The sequence below is a fragment of the Lytechinus variegatus genome, chromosome 1, assembly GCF_018143015.1.
Source record: "Lytechinus variegatus isolate NC3 chromosome 1, Lvar_3.0, whole genome shotgun sequence".
NCBI classification, from domain to species: domain Eukaryota; kingdom Metazoa; phylum Echinodermata; class Echinoidea; order Temnopleuroida; family Toxopneustidae; genus Lytechinus; species Lytechinus variegatus.
Window position 1 is genome coordinate 6,184,724 of NC_054740.1, and position 22,839 is coordinate 6,207,562.

Here is a 22,839-nt window from a genome sequence, read left to right on the forward strand (position 1 = left end):
CACAGGTTGGTGGACATGAGCTTAAAAATTCAAATTCAATATTTTCTTGAATTTTTTAATACTTTAAGTCCTTCATACATGATAGTTTCAGGAACAAGAAATAAAAAGTTTATTTTCATATACTTTGGAAAAAAATGGTCAAAAGTTGTGTCTTCCATTTTGTACCAAAATACAAGAAAAATAGTGAAAAATGAAATATGCCTTATTACCATTTTGTTATTGCAACAACATACCACTTTATATATTTCTGAAGTTTAGAAGGGTCAAATTACTTAAAATACACAACAGCTTTTCAAGTAAATTTGTAGTACTCATTCAAAACTGAATATTGCAACCTGTTGAGGTGATGTAACGTGAGTAACCGAAAAAACTGACTTTGTTTTCTGAGAGAAAAATTCTTCACAGTTAATTGGTGGGATTTTAAATTCTCTTCCTTCAAACAATCTTTGACACAGTGATGACTATCAAAATCATTAAAAAGTACAATTTTTTTATAAAAATGATGAAGAAAAACTGTAACGTGAGTAACTTTGTAACGTGAGTAACCATCATGTAATGTAACCAGTAAGAATTATTCAGTTAGGTAACATTTTCTGTGGGATGTCAAGTTTTAAGTCTCATGGTGAGTTGTGAAGTTATTTTTGATTAATTAAAAGCAAAATGAGGGTACACATCTTTGATGTGACTCTTTGTTCATCAAAATATCAGTAGTCATACAATCACACAAAAAAATGAATATTAGTAGAAGTATTCACAATGCGAGAGTGCATTAGTAAGGCTTGGTTTTGATTAACCAAACTTCCGAGTGTTCGAACAACACATTGAATGCCCTTTATACCTGTAACCCTATCTAGACCAGGGTATTTTGGGAGTTGATATGGCCGGGGGGGGGGCCTCCCAGGCCCTTCTTGAGATCTCGGCCATTGGCTGCACGATCACGCCGAAAATTTGCGTGCAGGTTGTCTTGGACATAATCTACAATACTATACAGTAATTTATTTCATGCAAATTGGTACTAAGCGATTATGCTAATTTATGCATAATTAGTAAGCGAAATCATACTTTCCCTCCTACACCCTAATAAAGCTCCAATTGTTCCAATTTTTGGTATAAAATATCTTTTTGATGTTCCTAGCAATGAATTTTACACACATTATTGAATTTTTATGACGTGTGTTGTTAACCATACAGTACATGGACAAAATGTAACGTGAGTAACCGTAACGTGAGTAACCACATTATCTGCACCCCAAGTAAAAACCATGTGTTCTTTATTTTTTTAATTATATACAAAGTTTGTCTCCCTAATATACTTCTTTGAAATGGATATAATCAACTTTCATAAAAGCCTTGCATGAGGAGACTTTTCACTTATGTCGACTTTTCATTTAATGCATGTCCAAATCATGTAACGTGAGTAACCGACACATTCCAAAGATTTGCCAGGAGCATAATAAAATTTCCCAAGTTTTGTTTTTATACAAAGGATAGTCAGACTGTGTACTTTGTTGTGATAAGAAGATGTTTAGTTCCTATCAATAATAATGGAGTTACAGGTCCAAGTATGAGTCAAGGTGTCTCCAAATGTAACGTGAGTAACCGTGGAATAGCCCTATATCAGATCATTCATTCACTTTTAAACAAGAAGTTAAATTAACTTCCCTTATATGAATCTGCAGCCAGATTAGCTCATCAATTCTCTTCGTTTTTTGTCAACAAGATAAGGAGAATAAGAGCTGAACTTGATTCATGTACTGTACCTGTTAACATTCAGTTTAATGATATTGAAAACCAAAATATTCCACTTTTCACAGAATTTCAGGTGCTCTCTCAGTCAAATGTATCTAGAATCATTGTCTTCTGCTACTAATTCCTCTCGTCTTGACCCCATCCCTACATGGATTTTGAAAGAAAACATCGTTCATTTATTACCATTGCTTACAAATGTAATCAATCTCTTTCCACAGGTATTTTCCCTGATCAAGCACATTCAGCAATCATCAAACCTTTTTTGAAGAAATCAGGGTTGGATGTTAATGATATCAGTAATTATAGACCGGTCTCATACTTATCATTTCTAGGTAAACTCATCGACCTGATCATATTGAATCTAATAATATTCTTGATCCTCTCCAATCTGCCTATAGGCCAGGTCACAGTACCGAGTCTGCTCTGATCAAAGTAAAAAATGACATCATGTTTTCTCTCGACTCTAATAATGTAGTTTTCATGGTGCTGTATTTTCATATCCCGGTTATTCAATAGAATAGGCATTAGGTCCACAGTCTTATCCTGGTTCCAATCATACCTGTCTGGTTGGACTTCGCAAGTTGATATTGATGGCACATTGTCAAATCCCATAACTCTAGAATTTGGACTCCCTCAGGGGTCAATAGTCGAACCCATAGGCTACTCAATATATACTCTTCCAGTTGGTGATATCATCACTGTATCAATTATCATTTTTACGCTGATGACATAAAATTATGTTTCTTTTGATCCAAAGACTCCTGGAGCTCTCAATAATGCACTGGTTAAACTCCAGAATTGTATATCAGATATAAGACAGTGGATGATAGTGAATAAACTAAAACTAAACGACAATAAACACTGAATTTTTTGTTGCACCCTCTACTTATAACTTGCGCAATCTTCCAAATGTTCAACTTGATGTTGATGGTACACTCATTAGACCATCAGAAAAAATACGAAATCTTGGTGTCATATTTGATTCCCGCATGTCAATGTCGTACCATATCTCTTATATCTGTAGCACAGTCACTTTTTATTTAAGGAACATTTCTAGAATCAGAAGGTTTATTGACCAGTCTGCCTGTCACAATGCTGTTCGTTCATTTGTTCTGTCTCGTATCGATTATTGCAATGGGCTCCTTTCTACAATTCCCTCTAATCAATTAGTCCGTGTTCAACGACTACAAAATTGGGCAGCACGATTAATTTTACAGGTTTCCCGTGATCATCCTTCCCAACCACTCTTTAATTCTCTTCACTGGCTTCCTTTTAAACAGAGAATTACGTTCAAATTACTCTTGATTGTCTACAAAACATTGAATAAACAGGCTCCACAGTATTTAGGTAACTGCTTGAATCTTTAAACACCAACTAGAGCTCTTAGATCGGCCAGTGATCACCTTCGCCTCACATATCCATTAACAGAACTTTTACGGTGTCGGCTTCAAAATCCTGGAATGACCTGCCACTAATAATTAGACAGTCTCCATCATTAGCAATCTTCAAAAAGTCATTAAAAACTCATCTCTTTCATTCTTTGTAATTTTTTATATAATACACCTTATCAATTCATTGTAAGCGCTTTGGGCCTAATGGGAAAAGCGCAGTACAAATAATAAGTAATAATAATAATAATAATAATCTATATTGAAAGACAAGTCTGACTATGAATCAGTTGTCTAAATATATTTCATCGATAAACTGCTTGGCTTTCAGTGTGAATAGGCAGTCTAGCTGTACATACAAGAATGTCACCCCCTCCCCATGTAGATGCCCCCCCCCACACACACTTTGATAAAGAAAAATGACTCCTACCCCCTGTGCTGCCACAGGTAATTGCTGCTAGTATGAATACAAATTACATTATATGTATAAAGAGGAAAACATTGTAACATTTCATATTTCTGTAAGAGAGGAAATTGTGAGTGGGTGATGTCACCGGTTCCCCTGTTGCCTACTAAATATGATATGCATAAATGAACCTATTCATCAGTTGACTCTTTGTGTACTGACCTATAAACCCTGTGTGTTGCATTTATTTATCAACAGTGAGCCCTTCTACACTGTATGTGGTATAATTCCCTCTTTTATAAACAGGTCTAGGCCTACAACTTTTATCTTAATATTTTCAAAGGAAATGTTGTGTAGCAAACTTGTAGAGTGTGTCATATGAGCTTTCTTGTCATGTGTAGATTTATTGCATTACTAATGTTATCCAGAAATGTAATAAAGCATAGTAATATCATTTTCTATGAACTCTTTCTTCTTTCTTCTTATATTTCCAACAAAACTATAATCCTTTGTTTTACTTCTCATGTCAGTGGCATGATTGCTTTGTATTCACCTGGACAGTTCATTACACAAGCTATTGATTCAAAAATCATGTTAATCCAATCAAAGTATACCTGATAAAAGCACCTCTTTCACATAAACATGTAGGTGTTATGAGTCATAACCCTTAACAATGAACTTGACCATGGTTTTGTTTGTGAAGAGTGATTTATTGATTTTCTCCTCTTTTTCTACGAACTTCCTGGGTCTCGTGGAGGATGTATTGATTTTTTTTAAACTTGTAAAGAACATACAATAACTCTACTTTTTAAGTGGTTTTTATAGACAAAACAAAACATAGCTAAGCTAGGCAAAGGGGCATCAATATGGAAATACCTGGTTGTGTACAAAAGCAGCCAAAACATGTCTATAAATGCATTGATGTCAACAAAACAATGGAATCACGAACATGTAAATTCATTTTCATCTGAATAACATTCTCTTCATATTTGTCTTCATACTGTGTTCCTTCCTAAAATAGGCAATGAGTTGAAAGAAGCACTTGATAAATTGCGCACACTGTATGCGCAGAAGATGAAAAACAAGAAACTCCCAGAAAATCAATGTGCAGTTCTGGGGACCGTTTCATGAAAAATGTCAGCAATGACAAGATGTCTTTCTCTGACAGTTAACACTGTGACAGTAACAGTCAGAGGCAGAGCTTCTCAGCCAATCAAAAGCAAGGATTTCACAGAAATAATCAGCACTGACAATTTAGTCAGCGCTGACAACTTTCATGAAACACCCCTAGGTTTGCCTTTGGTAGTCTTGGTTCCATGTGTTTTTAAGAAATCGTATATATGTATGCATATACTAAGACTAAGGCAATATTGTCATTGTTAAATCATTTATTATCCCTATTTTTTCAAGTTTACACCTAATATTCCAGAGAATATGAGAAATCTCTACACATAACATGTACAGATTGTGTATCTCTCAATGTTATTTTAAGTTTACAGATCTGAAAATAACATGTAATATCATAAGAACTGTCTGCTTCTCAATTTTGCTATTCCTGACTGAAAGGCATATTCTGATACAGGAAGTTAGCCAACAAAAACCAAAACCAGGAAAATAGTTCTTTTGTAGATGTACATGTAAATGAGCAGATACGTCTTGCTGGTATTGTAAAAACCCCCTTTTTTCTCATTAAGATGTAAATAATCATTAGCCTGTGGATCTTCTTCAATCATTAGCCTGCGGATCTTGTTCAATCAACAGAAGAATCTGTGTTAAAAAGGAATCCAACCGAAATAAAAACTTGTTTCTAGAGGAAAAAGAAAAACCAGACAAGTTAATAGGTGAAAGTTTGAACAATATCGGACAAACTAAAGTTATGAATTTTTAAAAGTTGTCAATATTGGTATCACTATACACATGGAGACTTCAAATTGGTTGGTGATGTACATGTAAGGCAAGGACCACTCTTCCATGTACTCCAATACATGGAATGGCTAAAATGTCATTTTGTTCAAAAGTTTTATTTCAAATTATATTTTTCTTTCATGAGGACATCAAACAGTATACTACCTGAGTTATATTTAGATTACTTCCCCTGGGAAATAGGTACTTAGGACAAACCAAAGATTCCTGATATTTAAGTACACGGCCTTTGGGAAAGTTGTCCTTGCCCCTTGTCATAATTTACTTATCCAGTTGCCAATTTGAAATCTAAATAGTCTTAGGGTTCTTATTTTTAAAACAGCTTTAACTTTCTTATTGCTTGTCTGATTTCTTTCAACTTTGCCATTCTGTCTTATTTTTTTCCATTCCAACACATTTTATGAGCAAGGCTGGATTCCCCTTTCAATGTCAATCTTAAATAGGTCCATGGTGCATTCCTATGTGAAATTTAAAATCTCATAATTTTCTTGCTCTAGAGTAGCTGCTCTGGTGTGTGGCCTTGAGCCAGTGTGCAGCATGTACAGCATACATGTACTTGGTAATATACCACTGAATACAGCAACACACTCAACAGTGCGTATCAAAAAAAAGTTTACACTTTGAAAAAGCCCTGGGAATTTAAAAATATACAACATGTGGGTAATTTTTTCACATACAATCCTAGGTTTGGGTCTCATCTATCCAATGAAAGTAAAAGTTTTGACAGAATGTTACACTTGAGTGAGCACTGTCCATTTTTGTAAAGCTCGAAGAAATCTGTTTGCGCAGAAATGCCCGTTTGTACGCTGTGCCAAGGGGAAAGGGTGAAATCAAACTTACCCTGCGAAACATTTCTCATACATTTCCCTTGCACTTTTAGTCAATTGAAATAAAACGGATACATTCAAGCATTTTCTAACAATTTTGCCACCCTAATTGACATTTTAACACTTAGTATACACAACTTTTACCTTTTCTGTGCCTGCTGGATCTGAGGACATATTGAATCTGAAACAAAGTTTATATCAGACATCTCTAGCATTTTTTCACTAAGTTTTTATCATTTGAAGTGGGTTTACATTTCATTTTTCATTAAATACTTGTTTCTCCACACTTTTCCCAAGCTTGACAATGATTAACAAATGAAATCAAGCCTAAGCCATTTCATGTAAGTCACAGCTCAGTGTAAAGCAAATATTGTCCCGATGGCTCGGTGTGTTGGGTGAGGCACAATGCACTCCTCAAAGTGGTTTGGGCAAATGAACAAGTTTAATAGGTGAAAGATATCTTCAAATCAATTTTACAAGGTAAATTCCACGTGTTATTCATGATTAAGGTTTACTTTTATTCGCATAACTATTTCAAAGTTCTGCGCAAATCATTTTTCACTAACTTTTCAAAAGTGGTGATCACTCAAGCGGAAATATTTTTCAACAGTTTTATCATCATTTGCTTAAATGGACCTGTACCAATGTTAAAATGTGGAAAAAATCTTCAGGATATTACAAATGTATAATTTTACAGGATTTTTTCTCAGAGTAAACTTTTTTTTGATACGCACTGTATACCTGTTCACAACCCTAAAAAATCTAGTGCTGTTATCGATATACCTCTTTATCACTAATCTTGTCGATAATCGCTTGTTTTTGCCACTTAGCGATATCGATTACTTTTCTTTCGTTGTTGATAATAACCGCTATTATGTAGAGACACAGTTATTTTCTGCAATTTCACAGAATTCACGGAAACAGCCTTTTGAAAGTGGCTTTCATTACGGAAAATCATGGAAAACGTACTTTTCCTCAAACTATACAGAACAGCAACAGATATTGCTCCAAAATATCAACAAAATAGGCCTACGAATACTTACTAGCCACAAAACAGGATCTCAACCCCACTTTGCTATAATCATGACAATCCAAACATCGTGACTGCATTGACTCCATTCGATCGAATCAAAAACATCACAAGCTCACTTGAAGCGAAGTAGGAACTGACGTAGAAGGCAGCACACAGTCTTGTGTTGCTGCCCTCTATGTTCAAAGATGTACAGCATGATTTGAAAATGGCAGATAGGCAAAAGTCGTTAACTCTTCAGAACGAACTCCAAAAAGGCCCAAAATTATAGATAAAACTTCATCCAACCATAAAATAATGCTAATAACGTGAAAGGTGAGGATGTATTTATGCTAAATATGTTTGTTTAGAGATGTTATGTAATCTTTTCCATCCGATGAACACGGATTTTTTAAAGTGTTCTTGGTACAGTGGCAGATACAAATTTTGACCCAAAATGAGTATGGCATAAATGCATAAAAAATGTGTATTGATTATGTTCTTTAGGTAGAATATTTTTAGTGATATATCGCCAGAGAATTTTCTAACCAATAACAGCACTACTAAAATCACCCAACAATATGAGAAAAATCTCCCACAAAAACAGTTTTTTTTCTCACTTAAATGACCAGATCTCTCATTCTAAATGTGATAGTTGCAATTTCTTAACATCACAGTTGAGAAAAAAGGGTTTTTTAATTGTTTGATCACTGTTCCTGGATGCTGGAAAAATGTACACATGTGAATATCGCACTTTAAAAGCCAATGACTGTTGCCATTATTTCCCGGAAGTGAATGTTACATGTATGATCGAAAAAATAAGAAAAAAACATGCATATTATACAACAACACCACAATTTGCTATCCCAGAGCGCGCCTGGTGCGTTTTATGTACATGAAATATTCTAATTTTCTCCTCATTGTCCTGTGAAACAAAGTCTTTTTTGCCCTGAACATGTGGAATTACCATTGTTTAAAATTTTAGGATTACATGTATAAAGTCAAGTTGGTCCTTATTGTCAAATCTGTAAAAACTGAAATACTGTATAATTCAAACAACAAAAAAGAAATAGTGAGGGACATCATCGATTCTCTCATTTGCATGTGACAGAATTGTGCATACTTTAAAATGTCATCCGCATTTGATGAAATTTTGAAGCAATATACTTGTCTGATTTTTTTCTATTGTTTCAAATCAACATTCTTCTGAGGTGGACTTGACCTTTAGGTCTTACCTTGCATGGATCCCTATTCAGGAAGTCTTCACAGAGGTTGGGTTTGGCATCACTGGAACAGGAGCGTATGATACCATACACAGCTGGTTGACCATCCTCACATTTCCTAGCCAACTGACACAGTAAGTAGTCTCTTGTGCACTTTGGAAAATGGGTTGGATTTGTATTCAGCCTATAAAAGAGATACAATCGTGAGAAGTGAAAAAAAAACACCAATTAATTCCTGCATTCTATGTATGAAATTGTTTTTTTATTTATATCACATGTCATTTATCACATGTAGTATTAAAAATAAAGAGGTTCATGAACCACGAGTCTCGCCTGATGTCACGATCAATAAATTATGCAATATGATCTTTTGTCCCCTATTATGACCTTTTGACCTTATCATCCTCAAGAACACACATGTGGCAATATACAAAGATCATTTGTACTAATAGTAAACACAATTGATGCAGATATAAAGAAATGAGAGCAAGTTAAACAAAAACTTGAAAAAAGGATGGACATGACCTCATATCATGTGACCTTTTGATCCCTAGATGACCTATGACACATCGTCATAAACACACAATTGGTAATACCCAAGGATCATTTGTACCAAAAGTATTAAACACAACTGATGCAGAAAAAAGAAATGAGAGCAATTTGAACAAAAACATAACTTTTTGACCCCCAGAAGACCTTTGACCCAATCATCCTCAATAGCACACAGGTTACGTAACGATCACTGTACCAAGTGTAAACACAAGTTACACAACTGATGCAGAAATAAAGAAATGAGAGCGATTTGAATAAAAACTTGACCTTTTGACCCCTAGATGACCTGATCATCCTCAGGAACACATATGTGGTAATACACAAAGATCATTTGTACCGCGTTTTAAAAAACTGATGCACATATAAAGAAATGAGAGCAAGTTGACACCTTGAGAAAAAGGATGGGCCATATCAAGTGACCTTTTGATCCCTAGATGACCTTTGACCCTATGCGGTATTACCCATTATCAAAGTTTGTTGACCCTAAATGACCTTTGACCTTGGTCATGTGAATTGAAACTTGCATGGATGTTCAGAAATACTTAATTGCTCTTATGTCTAAGTTTCATAAACTACATGTACATCCATAACATTTTGAAGTTATGATGACAATAGACTGGAATGAGCTTTTTCACAGTTATCAATCAGATATGATTATTTACATCTGGGACCGACCATTTAAGGATAATGAAACCCAAATTCTCAATCCACATTATATCATTTCAAATTTACAGGATTATAAAAAATGAATCCACTAATACCACAATCCAATTTCCAAGTATAAAGTATCATCTCTTCAAAGATGCGCTTCTTCTGGTTGGAATTCTCTGAGTGGAAATAACCATGTTACATCTCTATATGCTTGCCTTTATAGATTCTATTTCAGTTACCAATAATAAATCAAATATACACAAAAAAAAACATTACTCCAAATGTGATTGATAACATACTATACATGTAGTTTCAAAATACAATTTGATGAAATGTAATGATTAACTTTACACCCTATCTAGATTTTCCAAATTGGCTTATTATATGAAGCTATATGTTTTAACTAGGAAAAATTGATCAGCCCAGTCCAAAACTTGCAGGAATTCTCAGTAACACATTTTAAAAGGACAAGGGCCATCTCCCCCCCACGTTGAGTGATTATTCCGGAATGCAGAAAGATAGCACCGCAAAATTGTATAACTTTTGTCTTGGAAGTATTCTGCAACTTTCGAGTCCAAATTCGCGAGATACTGTACAACACTGCAACACCATGTGACTTTTTATGAGAAAATGTCGTGCCAAAAATGGCTCATTTTGGCTCATTTTTAAACTTTGTGTACAAAGTCAAAGGTCAAAATGCATTGAAACTTCTGGGAAAAAATTCTTCCTCATTATTTCTATGTTAAATGCACACTGATAATTCTCACTTGTAACTGCTGTAGCCATGGCTGCGAGCTGCCTTGGTGAAACATTTCTTACAAGCGAGCCTGAGTTTATAGCTCTTGATCCAATCTTCTGCAGTAGAAGGACATTGATTTGATCCATGAACCCCTCCTCCAGAAGGTCCAAAAGATCCTGCTCTATGTGATGTCACCTCACTGCCATTGGTAGATGCTGGTCCATGATGACTATCAATATTTCTTGCACCGGAGAGTTCAGTGGATTTCTTACCAGATAATCGCCCTGACCTGGAAGTACATGCCGATGACATCTGACCCTTCTGATTGGTAACAACTTTCTTGTTTTTACCCGAGGGCTGCGGGACAGACTCAGGTGAGGCATGACCTGGTCTAGATTTCCCATCGCGGCGGGACTTCTTCTTTTTCTGAAATAAAAATAAAAAGGATACATAAGAGCTAGTTCCGAGTTGGTAGTGGTCGAACACACTGGTTCTCAACTGACCCAGTATGATTTTCTCAGAACTAGTGAACCAAAGAAAAATAAGTCACTAAACAGTGATTATCCAATATATTTTATCATGCATGTGTGCTTATTGACATTTTTACACATTGAAATTTAAACCTTAAATGGATGAAATTTTAAAACATGTTCCATGCAGAATTAAATTTTGTTATATTGGATAGATCTTAAAAATTGACATGAAAACTTGCTGAGGTGAAAAAATAAAACATCTGCATAGTTTGTCATACACATATAGGTGTATTGTGTATTTAATATGTTTTATGAAATGGGAGTTGCAACCATAACTTTTGACAATAAGGCAATAATTTTTAGAAGTCTACTTTTGTGTGGCCAAATGGATGAGTCCTGTTTTTAATCAATGTCATACAAGTGTGATTTCCAAGATAACATCTATGCCATCTCATGAAGAGAAAGAAACAAGAGGACTTTAAATTTAAAGTACATGTATAACAATGCCCAGAAATTTTATTTGTATTATTTGCTGTTAAAAAGCACTTTGAAAATCTAGCTAAAATAATTTCATAGTATGGAGGAAAGAAATGAAAGCAATTTGATGCTCTTGCAGTACCAAATTCTGAGCTGGATTAAGTACATGTCCTAATATAAACATGTATAAATATTTGCCAGTGCATAAAGAGTGTATTTTATTTCTTTTATATCTGTCCTTAAAATATACTTCAGAGATCAGAATTTGGAAAAAAATATTTTTAGGTGATTGATAGATGACATTAATACGAAACAGAGTGAAGTCGTGATAATAATACGCAACATTCATATAGCGCTTGATACAAACGTTTCTATTAAAGCGCTGCTTACTTTTACCCCGGCTTTAGCATAGCTATCCTGATTGGACACTCAAGCATTCAAGGAATTTCTTCCTACACGGTACCCATTTACTACACCTGGGTGAGAGCGGCAAATGTACATAAATGCTTTGCCAAAGGACACAAGTACTAAGATGGTGTTTGAACTGCAGATCTAATGGTCCAAAGTCCAGAGACTTATCAACTGAGCAACAACACCTCTACATATGATTACCGTCAAGGCCTACAGAGATTGGAAATGGCTTTCCTTCAATATATACAGAAAACAACTAATTTAGAACATTAAAATTTGTACAGGTGTCTATGGACAATAAGTAGAATATGTATCAACTGCAAATTTTGCAAGTACTGAGTATCCTCAAATCCAACATGAGTTACCCTTGATTAGCAACCAATTGCAAAGCTCGGGCTTGATTTATAATAGAATGGAATGCAACTTGCCTTCCTTATAATTGCTAGACTTACATGTACGATTGGTTTGAGACTTATGCTAGATTTGCAACTAAACGCTAGTTTCTTGCAACACCCCAACAGATTACTTTTACTATCGATACTAGACACATGGGGTGAAAATGAAGATAGTGCTTACACTATGATGTGGTTTACTTGAAGACTGTCTTTGGGCAATCTGTATATGTTCTATAGGAATCCATTCCGGCTCTACTTCATTATTCTCAGGTTGTTGGACTAATGAAACAGCGCCCTCTTCAGAAGATCCAAGGATTCTCCAGAGTATGTCAAAAAGTTCTCTTGGCTCTTCAAAACCAAAGAAGCTGGCCACAAATTTCTAAACGGAAGGAAAAAATTATTACATGTACATGAAAGAGGGATCGATCTCCATTTATATTTCTACTCCATTTCACTGCATATACTACAATTTTGACAACAATTTTTTTTAAAAGAGAAATTCACATACATTTTCAATTATTACAATAAAGAAGTCTAAATAAAAATATCAAAAATCATAAAAGTATATATCACAGGCCTTGACCCCGCAATGTACATGTAAATAGCCTGGGTGGAATTAATAGCCCCTTCCCCTCCCTCCCCCTCAATATTTTTGTGATAAATCTATAGCGTGAGAAGGGTCATGCTGCAACATAATGTTTTTTTTCTTCCAAGAGTCATCCAAATCTAAATATCAAATTCACTACGTCTGGGTACACATAATTATGCAACTTGATGTTTAAAAAATGCATGTCAGGACCAAGATTGCTAGGAAGTGTGATTTCAGGAAAAAATCCACTGCAAATTCTGTTTCTAAACAAGATTCAAATTAAATCATTCTTTTACTTTCGCTCATTAAAGACAATTCATTTCATGTTGTTCATAAATACAATGATTTTTTTTTAAATGATAACCACAGAAAAACAATTTTGAGAAGTGCCGCCATTATTTAGCAACTTTAGAGCTACATACATTTAAAATTGATAGCCAAATTTTCATACTACACATATTAAAAACAGCACATCATTTTTTTTTTAATGAAAACTTTTCAACACTTAAATCTAAAACTCAAATTGTTATTGTTTTGAGCAATGCATTGTGGGTGATGTGCATGCAAGCTTAAACGAATATCACATCAACACGTGATGGCCAAGATCTGGGTTCAGGGACAAATACGACCGTGGGCTGTATCTGGTTAATAAATTACATCACTCTCATCTACTTTCCTTTTGAGTCTCAAGACCAAATTCACAATGCTCAAGTGAAATATATAATACTCATTCTTGATTTAATACAATTTGAGATGGTGGCAAATATGCCCATATACAGCGCGTCCCAAAAAAAACTATACACTTTTGAAATGGCCACCAAATAAAAAACCTTGCACTTTGGAGAAAAAGACTCACATATATGGAAAGCCAATGAAGTCAACTTTCAAATGACACCAAAAAGTTGGAAAACTATTCATGCTTGAGCGAGCACTGCCCACTGAAACAAAGGGTATGAAAATTAGGGTGGGCTGGAATTAGCCTTCCAATTTATGTCAGTTGTTAAGAGGTAAATCCTTTCGAACTTGCAAAGTTAAGGGCGTTGTGATAAATTAATGATCAACCGTGATCAGTTTTGATAGCTTAAGCAAATTTTATTAGTTATTAAATTGAACTTTAAAGCATGAGTGAACACAAATTACACTTTTGGGGCAGCATTTCAACTCTATCATTTGGATCTCTTTTGGGGCAGCATTTCAACTTTATCATGGGGATCTCAGCAATGTTTTCATGGGAGTCGGCAAGTTGGGAGAATTAGGGGGTGAGATAGGGCTTAAGTGGGAGAAGTAGGTTGATGAAATAAGGGTCAACAGAACATTCAGCCCCCGCCCCCTCCCTCTTTCCCGCCCACCCCTCCGATTGAGAGACTGATGGCTAATCTCATGTACGCGTGAAATCCAGAGCAGAATGTTGGTTTAATGATTAATTATGAATTAGGGCATCAACTTTTTCCTATCAATCATTTAATCAACAATCTATCAGTAAATCAACTCATTCAATGTGCAATGTGATCAATCAAACATTCATTTTTTTCCAATAATCATCATTAATTTTTTTGGTAATCATTCAAACTGACCATCAGCAACCGGTCATTTGCCAGTTAAGTTTTGAAAAGGCTACAATCCAGGAGGTGAGACAGAGAGGGGGGGGGGCTGGGAAATGGAGGTAAAGAGGGGAGGGTACATATGACTTTTAATTTGTAAAAGGACAAAAAGAAGAGGAATGCCCCTTTAACCAAGTCTTAGCATATCTCGCCCTCTTGCTTGTAACAGGTACAAGTACCATCACATTACTCTGACTCTCACGAACACACTTCTGAGGTCCACAAGATGAATATGCTACACTAAAATTACAATTCCTGTTCACTCATACATTACATTTCAACTTAGTAATTCATGAAATTTGCCTATTAAAACCAAACTTATCTCACTCATGAATAGCATAACACCCTTAGCTTTGTAGGTTCCAAAGGACTAACCTCTCAAAAAAACTGTATGACTGATTCCTGCCCAGCCTAGCCAAGCTTAGTCTCTCAGGAGAGAAGTGGGGGAGGGGTAGAGATGGAGGGAGGGGTTGCTAAATGTTCTGTTGACCTTTATCCCATCAACTTACTTCACCTACCTAAGTCATATTACCGCCCTCTTCTCCTTACTGTCATGAACACATTGTTGAGATCCACATGATCCACATGATAAAGCTGCACTAAAAATTGCCTTTCATTATCACTCATGCATTAAATTTCAATTTAATAACGTATGAAATTTTCACAAACAACAAACTGATCACATCTTCTTTAATTCACCACATAACCTTCAACTTTGCAAGTACCAAACAAAAAATCTGAAAGAAATTGGAAGCCTAATTCCAGCCCACCCTATTTTGCATACCCTTTGTTTCAGTGGGCAGTGCTCGCTCAAGCATGAATAATTTTCCAACTTTTTGGTGTCATTTGAAAGTTGACTTTATTGGCTTTCCATATCTATAAGTCTTTTCCCCCAAAGTGCTACATTTGTTATGTGGCAGCCGTTTCAAAAGTGTATAGTTTTTTGGGGGACGCACTGTATAGTATACTGAAGGTGGTACTATTCTACTATATATTCAAATAAAGGAAGTTATTCTGAACTCACCCAAAACATTTTGCTATTAAGAAAATAAATTGTGGGAAAGAGAGTTCTCTTTACAGCTGAGATCATTACACAGTACAAGAGTCACTATAAAGAATCCATACATGGGTGCTTCGGTTTTGCATGGGTTCGACCATTCAATGTTTTAGTGGGGAATTCCAAATACTACTGGGGAATTCCACATTTTGTGAATATATCTTTTTCCTTTAATATGAATATTGTGCAATAACTGTTGTGAATTCTATGGTATTGCACAATAATGAAGAGTTCTGGCTTGAGCCACGTCATGCTTCAAGCATGACTCACAACATGAGCTTGAAAAAAAAAGCTCTTAAGTGGAGAAATATTACCTTATTTCCAATATATTATTCTTCTTTTTTATAAAATTTGATGAAAAATCTAGTATAGGCCAGGTCCAAGCTATTTGACTTGTGACGTATGGGACATTTAAAATTGTATGACATAAAAAATAAATGAACAACAGAGAATCTTTTATGGATTTTGGAAGGCCAGTTATACCCTCTTTATTCAGTAAAATATCAGTGATCTACAATTCCATTAACGATGTAATATTTTAATTAAAAGCTGATTTTTTTTTTTTGCCATTAAAACTCTGTGAATTGGAATATGGAAATCTCTCATTATCATGTTTTCATCTTGTATCTTATCAAGTTTCATAAGCCATGAATGAAATGATATTATGTAATAGCTCAAAATATAAACATCTGCGCTATGAAGTACGGGACATTTGTACATGTGTAAAACGAATGGGGAAAGTGAAATTTCATCAAAATTTATAATTAAATGATGTCAACCAAAGTAAGTTGAGTTTTACATGGATTATTATGACTGATGGATATTTCTAATATAATATATATATGATTAAACAAAACAAATACTTCATGACTTTATAATCATGAAATATTTAATCAATAAAATGTTAACAAGTATGCTAATGTATGCACCCTTGTTATTTATTATTCATCATAACTTTATTATCAGCTTTTTACCAATATTCAACCACTGATATACATGTAGTTGACTGGCCTTGAGGGGAACATCAAATATGTCGCCCGCAACAGAATCATATTGGCCCGAGTCTTTAGACGAGGGCAATATGGTTCTTTTTAGGGCGACATAGGCTATTCGATGTTTCCCTCAAGGCCAGTCAACTACATGTATGACTTTTATTTATCTGCTAAAATACCTTGTATAGGTAATAATATCATTTATATCAATTTTATCTTTGCTCCTAATTGAAAAATAACCCTTAAATAGAATTACATAGAAATCCTATGTATAAAATATGGTGTGTCCCGGCAGTTTTGTATGTCACACATTTGTCCTGTACGTCACAAAGCTTAATTAGCTTATATAATCAAACATAAAATTAATTCAGTAAAATTACTTCAAGTTTTGGACGTAGAGTAATATAATTAGAACTCTCCAAAACGTGAAGAAAACTATTCAACTCTTCCTTACATAGAATCTAAAATAACACATGCTAAATTGATACATACGGGACACTGCCTGTTGGCCATTAGATAATTAACTTAATTTATTAATTTTCAAAATAATTTTTTTCTAAAATGTCCCAACAGAAATATTTACAAATATATAATTTGCATTATCTGCAGATCAAAAAATATGTCCCGTACGTCACACTAATTAATGATTTCTTAGAATCGTGACCTTGGCATTCATTAACTTTACGATTTCGGAAGAACAAAAAAGGGGAAAAAAACTTCAGAGTCTAAGCTTTGAAATGACATACAATATGTTAGATTTAGGCAGATTTAACTTTGGCTTCAGAGGGGACAATAGCTTGGACCTGCCCTAAATGTATATTACATGTACATGTATGCTTGTATGATTTTGTTATAGTTCAAATCAATTTCTTAATGAGGTGGACTTAATTTTACAATGATCACGCTCACTATGCTGTGCTTTTTTGGTTGATCAAAGAGCAAGGCAAGAAGTACATGTAAAGGTGTAAATATGATACTTTTGGGTCTACACACTTTTTATAGAGGCCTTTATTTGAATATATGACAAAATATGAAATTGAAATTAATTTGTATTGTATTTTTTTCACAAATTTCTCAATGCTTTTTTACTTTATCATTTGATTTATTGTCAGGGACATAATTCCAGTCATAAACATGAATGAGATTTTAAAAAATACAAAATAAGTAGAATCGTGAATGTAATCAGTCTCAGTCAAGCAACAATACTTGGATTCAGCATGATTTGTTACTAACTTCAAGAATTTCAAGCTCACTCCTTAAATTTTGAAGCATCACTAGTGCATGCACTTGAATTAAAGAGTACAGACAAGTGTGGGCAGTAGCAAAAACTCCAGAGGGGAATTTAAATATTAACCTTAACTGATCAACTTGACCCCCCCCCCATCTTGTGATTTTGAAATTCTAAATGCTACTGTGCCGCTCACTGACTTTTTACTTTCAAGTCTTGCACATCTTTTGAGACCAAATTTGCGATGCCCAGGTTCCGAAATTACTCTCAACATTTTTCAAGAGCATTTTAAACCAAACATTGCTCAAAAAAGTGACTTGATGCACTAAAGTCAAATAATGCAAATTGTCTTTCAACCAAATATCATTTATGATTACTTTTACTTTTGCCAGTTTAAATGGATTTATTTCCTGCAAATTTATAATCGCAGAAGGGTCGACCGACAAATTATAAAAAAAAATTAAAAAGGACAATACATAAGAATTTAAAAAATGAAATACATAAGGAATTTCTTATATTTTGGCAATTTTTTGTAGATAATTGTTTGTTAAAAATGTAAAACCTGATATTTTCATCGAAAAATTAGGATGCTAATACTGTATAAAGTGAGTAAAAGGCAAAAACATGCACAAAAAAACACATTTAGGGCAAATTCCATACGTTTATTTGTATAATTTTTAAATCTAACTACATGTACTAGTAATTATTAAAGATATATAAACAATCAATTTTACTAGACTTGTAGTATACATTCAGCTCTACAGGCGTGTAAATTTTTCGAAGCTATCGCAAAATTAGCAGTTGAGATCTGAAGGGCTAATGAACCCCTCCCCAATTCTGGTCTGAAATAATCTAGCTGAATTAGGGTCTAAGTCATGTGTACACAGGATATTTAACACTCAATCTAATTGATTAATACACAGTAGCATGCTTCTCCTGAGCATGACCTGACCAATACATGTATGTTAACACGTTATATTCATGTACTGCACGCAACTGGGAAGTTGGTGTGATAATTGAAAGTCACACTTAAACCTTGGTGGGTTCCTGCAAATTCTGAATTATTGTACACTGTAAGAGATTCATTCATTTACATGCAGATAAATTGGTATTTACAAAAACAAATGTATCACATGAAGAGGTTTATACATAATGTAATTTAGATCTAGTCCATATTTCGTATTTACCATTTTGTCTATTTCCAGATTGCACAATTCAGAATTGTATCTCCTCAATTTGCTAAGCGAAACACTGGTGGAAGATTCACTGTATTTCATCAATTCAATCTTCAAATTTGCAATGAGTCGGAGGATTTTCTTATTACGCAGGGCATCAGAAACTGTTGAAATAATAAGAAAACAGTTTGACCATGATATAGAAGAAAGAAGTCTGCATACACTGTATCTCTATTTTTTCACACATTTTTTTTTTGGGGGGGTCTTTGGTAATCTAGGAATCACTATGTTTCCAAATACTGTCAGATCAGAATTAAAATTTACAAATCTCCACATTTGGGGGAAAAGTAACATTATCCTGCAGGCAGAATAATATAACTCGATTTTTCATGACTTTCATCTATTTTTCAGGTATGGTAAAGGTATGAATCAAGGTTAACCCTAGAAGGACTGTGGGCCATGATGACCCCCCCCCCAGGCTTCGCGCGATTATTTCCGAAATGCAAAAAAATAGCGCTGCAAAATTTTTAACTTTTTTCTTTGAAGTCTTGCGCAAATTTTGAGAAATGACATACAGTTATAGCATCACAATGCCACATGACTTTTGTGTACAAAGTCTTCGGGAGATGAAATTCATAAAAGGGTGATTATTTTTCATTCGAATTGTTCTGCTTCATTAATTCAGGGTTTAAATTAGTTAAATTGTCTGTGATAATTTCCATTGGAAAAAACAATAAAAACAAAATATGAAAAAAACAAGGAAATACATAAGAAATTCTAAAAACAAAATACTTAGGAAAAAATTGGCTTTTACAATTTACTTTGTGGAAACCTTTAAATAAGATTACAAAGAGGACACTGGAAAAAAAGTAAGAAAATTTGAATTGAAATTGGGTGTTAAATATGTAAATAATACAAATCAAAATTCAAGTAAATTTGCATATTTCATTCATAACAAGTAAAAAATTATTTTCAATTCTTTTAATACTAGCTAGTAGTTTATGTGGTAAAGAATGCGCATGCCAAATTTTGGCGCGATCACGCGAACGGCAGCTGAGATCACAAGGGGGGCCATGAGGGCACCCCCCTCCTCCCCCCATCAATACATCTCAAATAGCCAAGTCCTTTTAGGGTTAAGAACAACTTAATTCCATGAGTTTCGACCATTGGCTTCATCAAGCTTCTTTGACCTTAATTATGCGACATCATACTGTTTCAGGAGAGTTGTGATTACAAAGGTTTGTACATAGAAAAGATTTATCCTTTTCTTGACTTCCAGATTATGAATTTTTTCTTCTTCAATTTGCAGAGGAAAAGGGCACTGACAATTATTCAGTGCTCAATTAGATAGAGACCTGCAGCTCTTGACTATGTTTTATGTGATTTCTTTGTTTGGCTCTTATTTGGCCTAAAGTGCTATGTCTATAAAACCTGTTACACATAATCTAAATGCAGTTGTACCAAAAAGTGGGAAATAAAACATTGTAAAAACTATTAATCCAATGACATATAAGGTTTCATCAACATGAATCATGCAAGAATATGATGTGTTAGAAGCAAAGAAAATAAACTACATAATCTGAATTTTAGGTCAAAAAAAACACCAGTTTTATAAAAACAACATATCACGAATCACGTTTCTAACACAGAATGACGTCAGTCTTGAGGATGTTGAAAAGCGCAATAAATCCTATTCTCATAACTTGATTATTGGAGCTATCCTTAAGCAAAATACTCAGTTGTCAAGCGGCAAATATACATTCCACTACCGTGTTTAGGGGGGTTCTTTAGCTTGTTTAATTGGTATATGCTTTGTCAATTTCATTATAAGCCCAGTCTGAGTCTTTAATAAAAGCTTTGAATCTAACAATTATTGAGAAAAATCATAAATACCTTTCCTTAAGCTCTGAAGAGCTATGTCAAGAAACTGCAGTCCAAAGGTATCTTGATCAGCCTATAAAACAAATCATTTAGATTTATAAATAAACAACATGTTGGGAAAAGAAACACGAGCAGACTCTTTTTGCTTCATGTCCATGTCAAATTACAGATCTGACAAAAAAAAACAAGTGGAATACCTCTGGCAGTCTCACCTGCATTGCGCAATTCGATATAGCAGAAATGCAGGCTTTGAAAACAGAGCTATATTGAATAATTATTCACAAAAGAAAATATTCATACATGTATGATGTGTCCATTGACCCAAGGACCTTTGACCATGATCATATGACTCAAGATGTATAAGCAAAACAATTATTCAAAACTTGATTACCCTTAGATGTTTCATGAACAAGATCCATAAATTTTCTAAAGGCCTGGTCACACCGCCCGAGCGTTGTTGGAGCGGTCATGGAGCAGTAGGGAGAGAGAGTCGAATTTCGCTCACAAAATTGGGGAAAAAATCGAAAACAAAAATGGTGAACGGAAGCGAGCGGTGATGATTTTTTCTCTCCGCTCCAACAACGCTCGGGCGGTGTGACCAGGCCTTTAGTTACATGTACAATGCCAATTCAACAAATAACCCCGACATGGCCAAAGTTCATTGACCTTTAATGCCTGTTGATCTCGGTCATGTGACCTGAAACATGCACCGGACATTCAGGGATACATGGGTGCTCTTAAAGTATGTCCAAGTTTCAGGAACTGGATCCATAAACTTTTAAACTTACATGTTTAACAGTTCCATAACTTTATACGTAACCCAACATTACCAAAGTTTGTTGACCCTAAATGACCTTCGACCATGATCATGTGATCTGATTCTCCCACAGGATGTTCAGGGATAATTTATTGCTCTCATGTCCAAGTTTCATGAATTAGATCAATAAAATTTGTAAGTTATGATGACAATTCCACAAATACCCCCAACATGGCCAAAGTTCATTGACCTTTAATGCCTGTTGATCTTGGTCATGTGACCTGAAACATGCACAGGACATTCAGGGATACATGGTTGCTCTTACAGTATGTCCAAGTTTCAGGAACTGGATCCATAAACTTTTAAACTTACATGTTTAACAGTTCCATAAATTTATACGTAACCCAACATTACTAAAGTTTGTTGACCCTATTTGACCTTTGACCTTCGTCATGTGGCCTGAACTCAGGCAGGATCTTCAGTGATACACCATTTACCCTTATGTCTAAATGTTATGTACTTTCTAACTTATGAGGACATTTCAAAAACTTAACCATGGTTAGGATTTCAAACTAGGTGCCGCTTTTCCGACTTTGGCAACGGTTGCGATGTCCTCATAGTCTCGCTCTGCTATGCACGCAAAACAAAAATTAGTATCTTACATGTATTTCCCCATACTATTCAATACTAAGCCAGGGTTAACGCCTTAACCCCAGACTATCACACAGCTCATGAATATTTGATGACTTTGCCACACAAAGGGTGATTAAAATGCAATTTCTACTTCTGTGACTGGCTAATGCTTAGCCCCACTCTTCCTTAGCCTAGTTCAATTCATACTACATCTCTAAGCACCACAGTTAGCCGGCTAAGCCTGCTTTTTTGCATTGGCCAGATACTACATGTACCATACTATTTACCGTGCTGGCCCACTTTGCAAAAACGTAGTGTGAAAACAAAGTGGGCTAAGCTTAACCCCTGGAAATTGGTTGTGCTAAGACCCCCCCCCCCTTAAGGACAAAAAGTGAAGTGTGAAAAACATACAATAATCCTATCCAAACAATGATTGAGTGAGAAAGAAAAAACAATGGCCCGAATTAACAAAGGTGGTTTTGAAATCCACCGGCTGAACCCATGGTTAATGCAGATTTTCTGTACGGATTACGCTTAATTTGCCAACTATACTGAAGTGTCCATTGCTAATGCGCGCTTTGGTCACAATGCGCCAAATTGACGCCTGTTGCCATGGTTAAGTACGCTATTTTATTCATGAGTCCCGTTTTGAATTAATGAGCCCACTGTTAAATCAGTGGACTCATGAATAAAATAGCATATT

The 22,839-nt window shown here is 34.9% G+C and overlaps 1 protein-coding gene across 4 annotated transcripts in view; it reads right to left on the reverse strand.

The window, feature by feature from the left end:
• LOC121414569 (helicase with zinc finger domain 2-like) overlaps window positions 1–22,839 on the reverse strand; it is a 147,270-nt gene that overhangs the window by 97,397 nt on the left and 27,034 nt on the right. For 3 of the 4 annotated variants that reach the window (XR_005969913.1, XM_041607789.1, XM_041607775.1), the window contains exons 5-9: window positions 20,759–20,819; window positions 18,878–19,029; window positions 12,405–12,602; window positions 10,496–10,893; window positions 8,538–8,709 (exon numbers count right to left, since the gene is read on the reverse strand). Coding sequence is in view for 3 of the 4 variants with exons in the window: in XM_041607789.1 (XP_041463723.1) it covers window positions 8,538–8,709; window positions 10,496–10,893; window positions 12,405–12,602; window positions 18,878–19,029; window positions 20,759–20,819 (981 nt within the window). In the remaining variant the exon portion in view is untranslated. Of the gene's footprint in view, window positions 1–8,537; window positions 8,710–10,495; window positions 10,894–12,404; window positions 12,603–15,437; window positions 15,536–18,877; window positions 19,030–20,758; window positions 20,820–22,839 lie in introns of those variants that run through there. The other variant, XM_041607881.1, reaches the window with a different exon arrangement.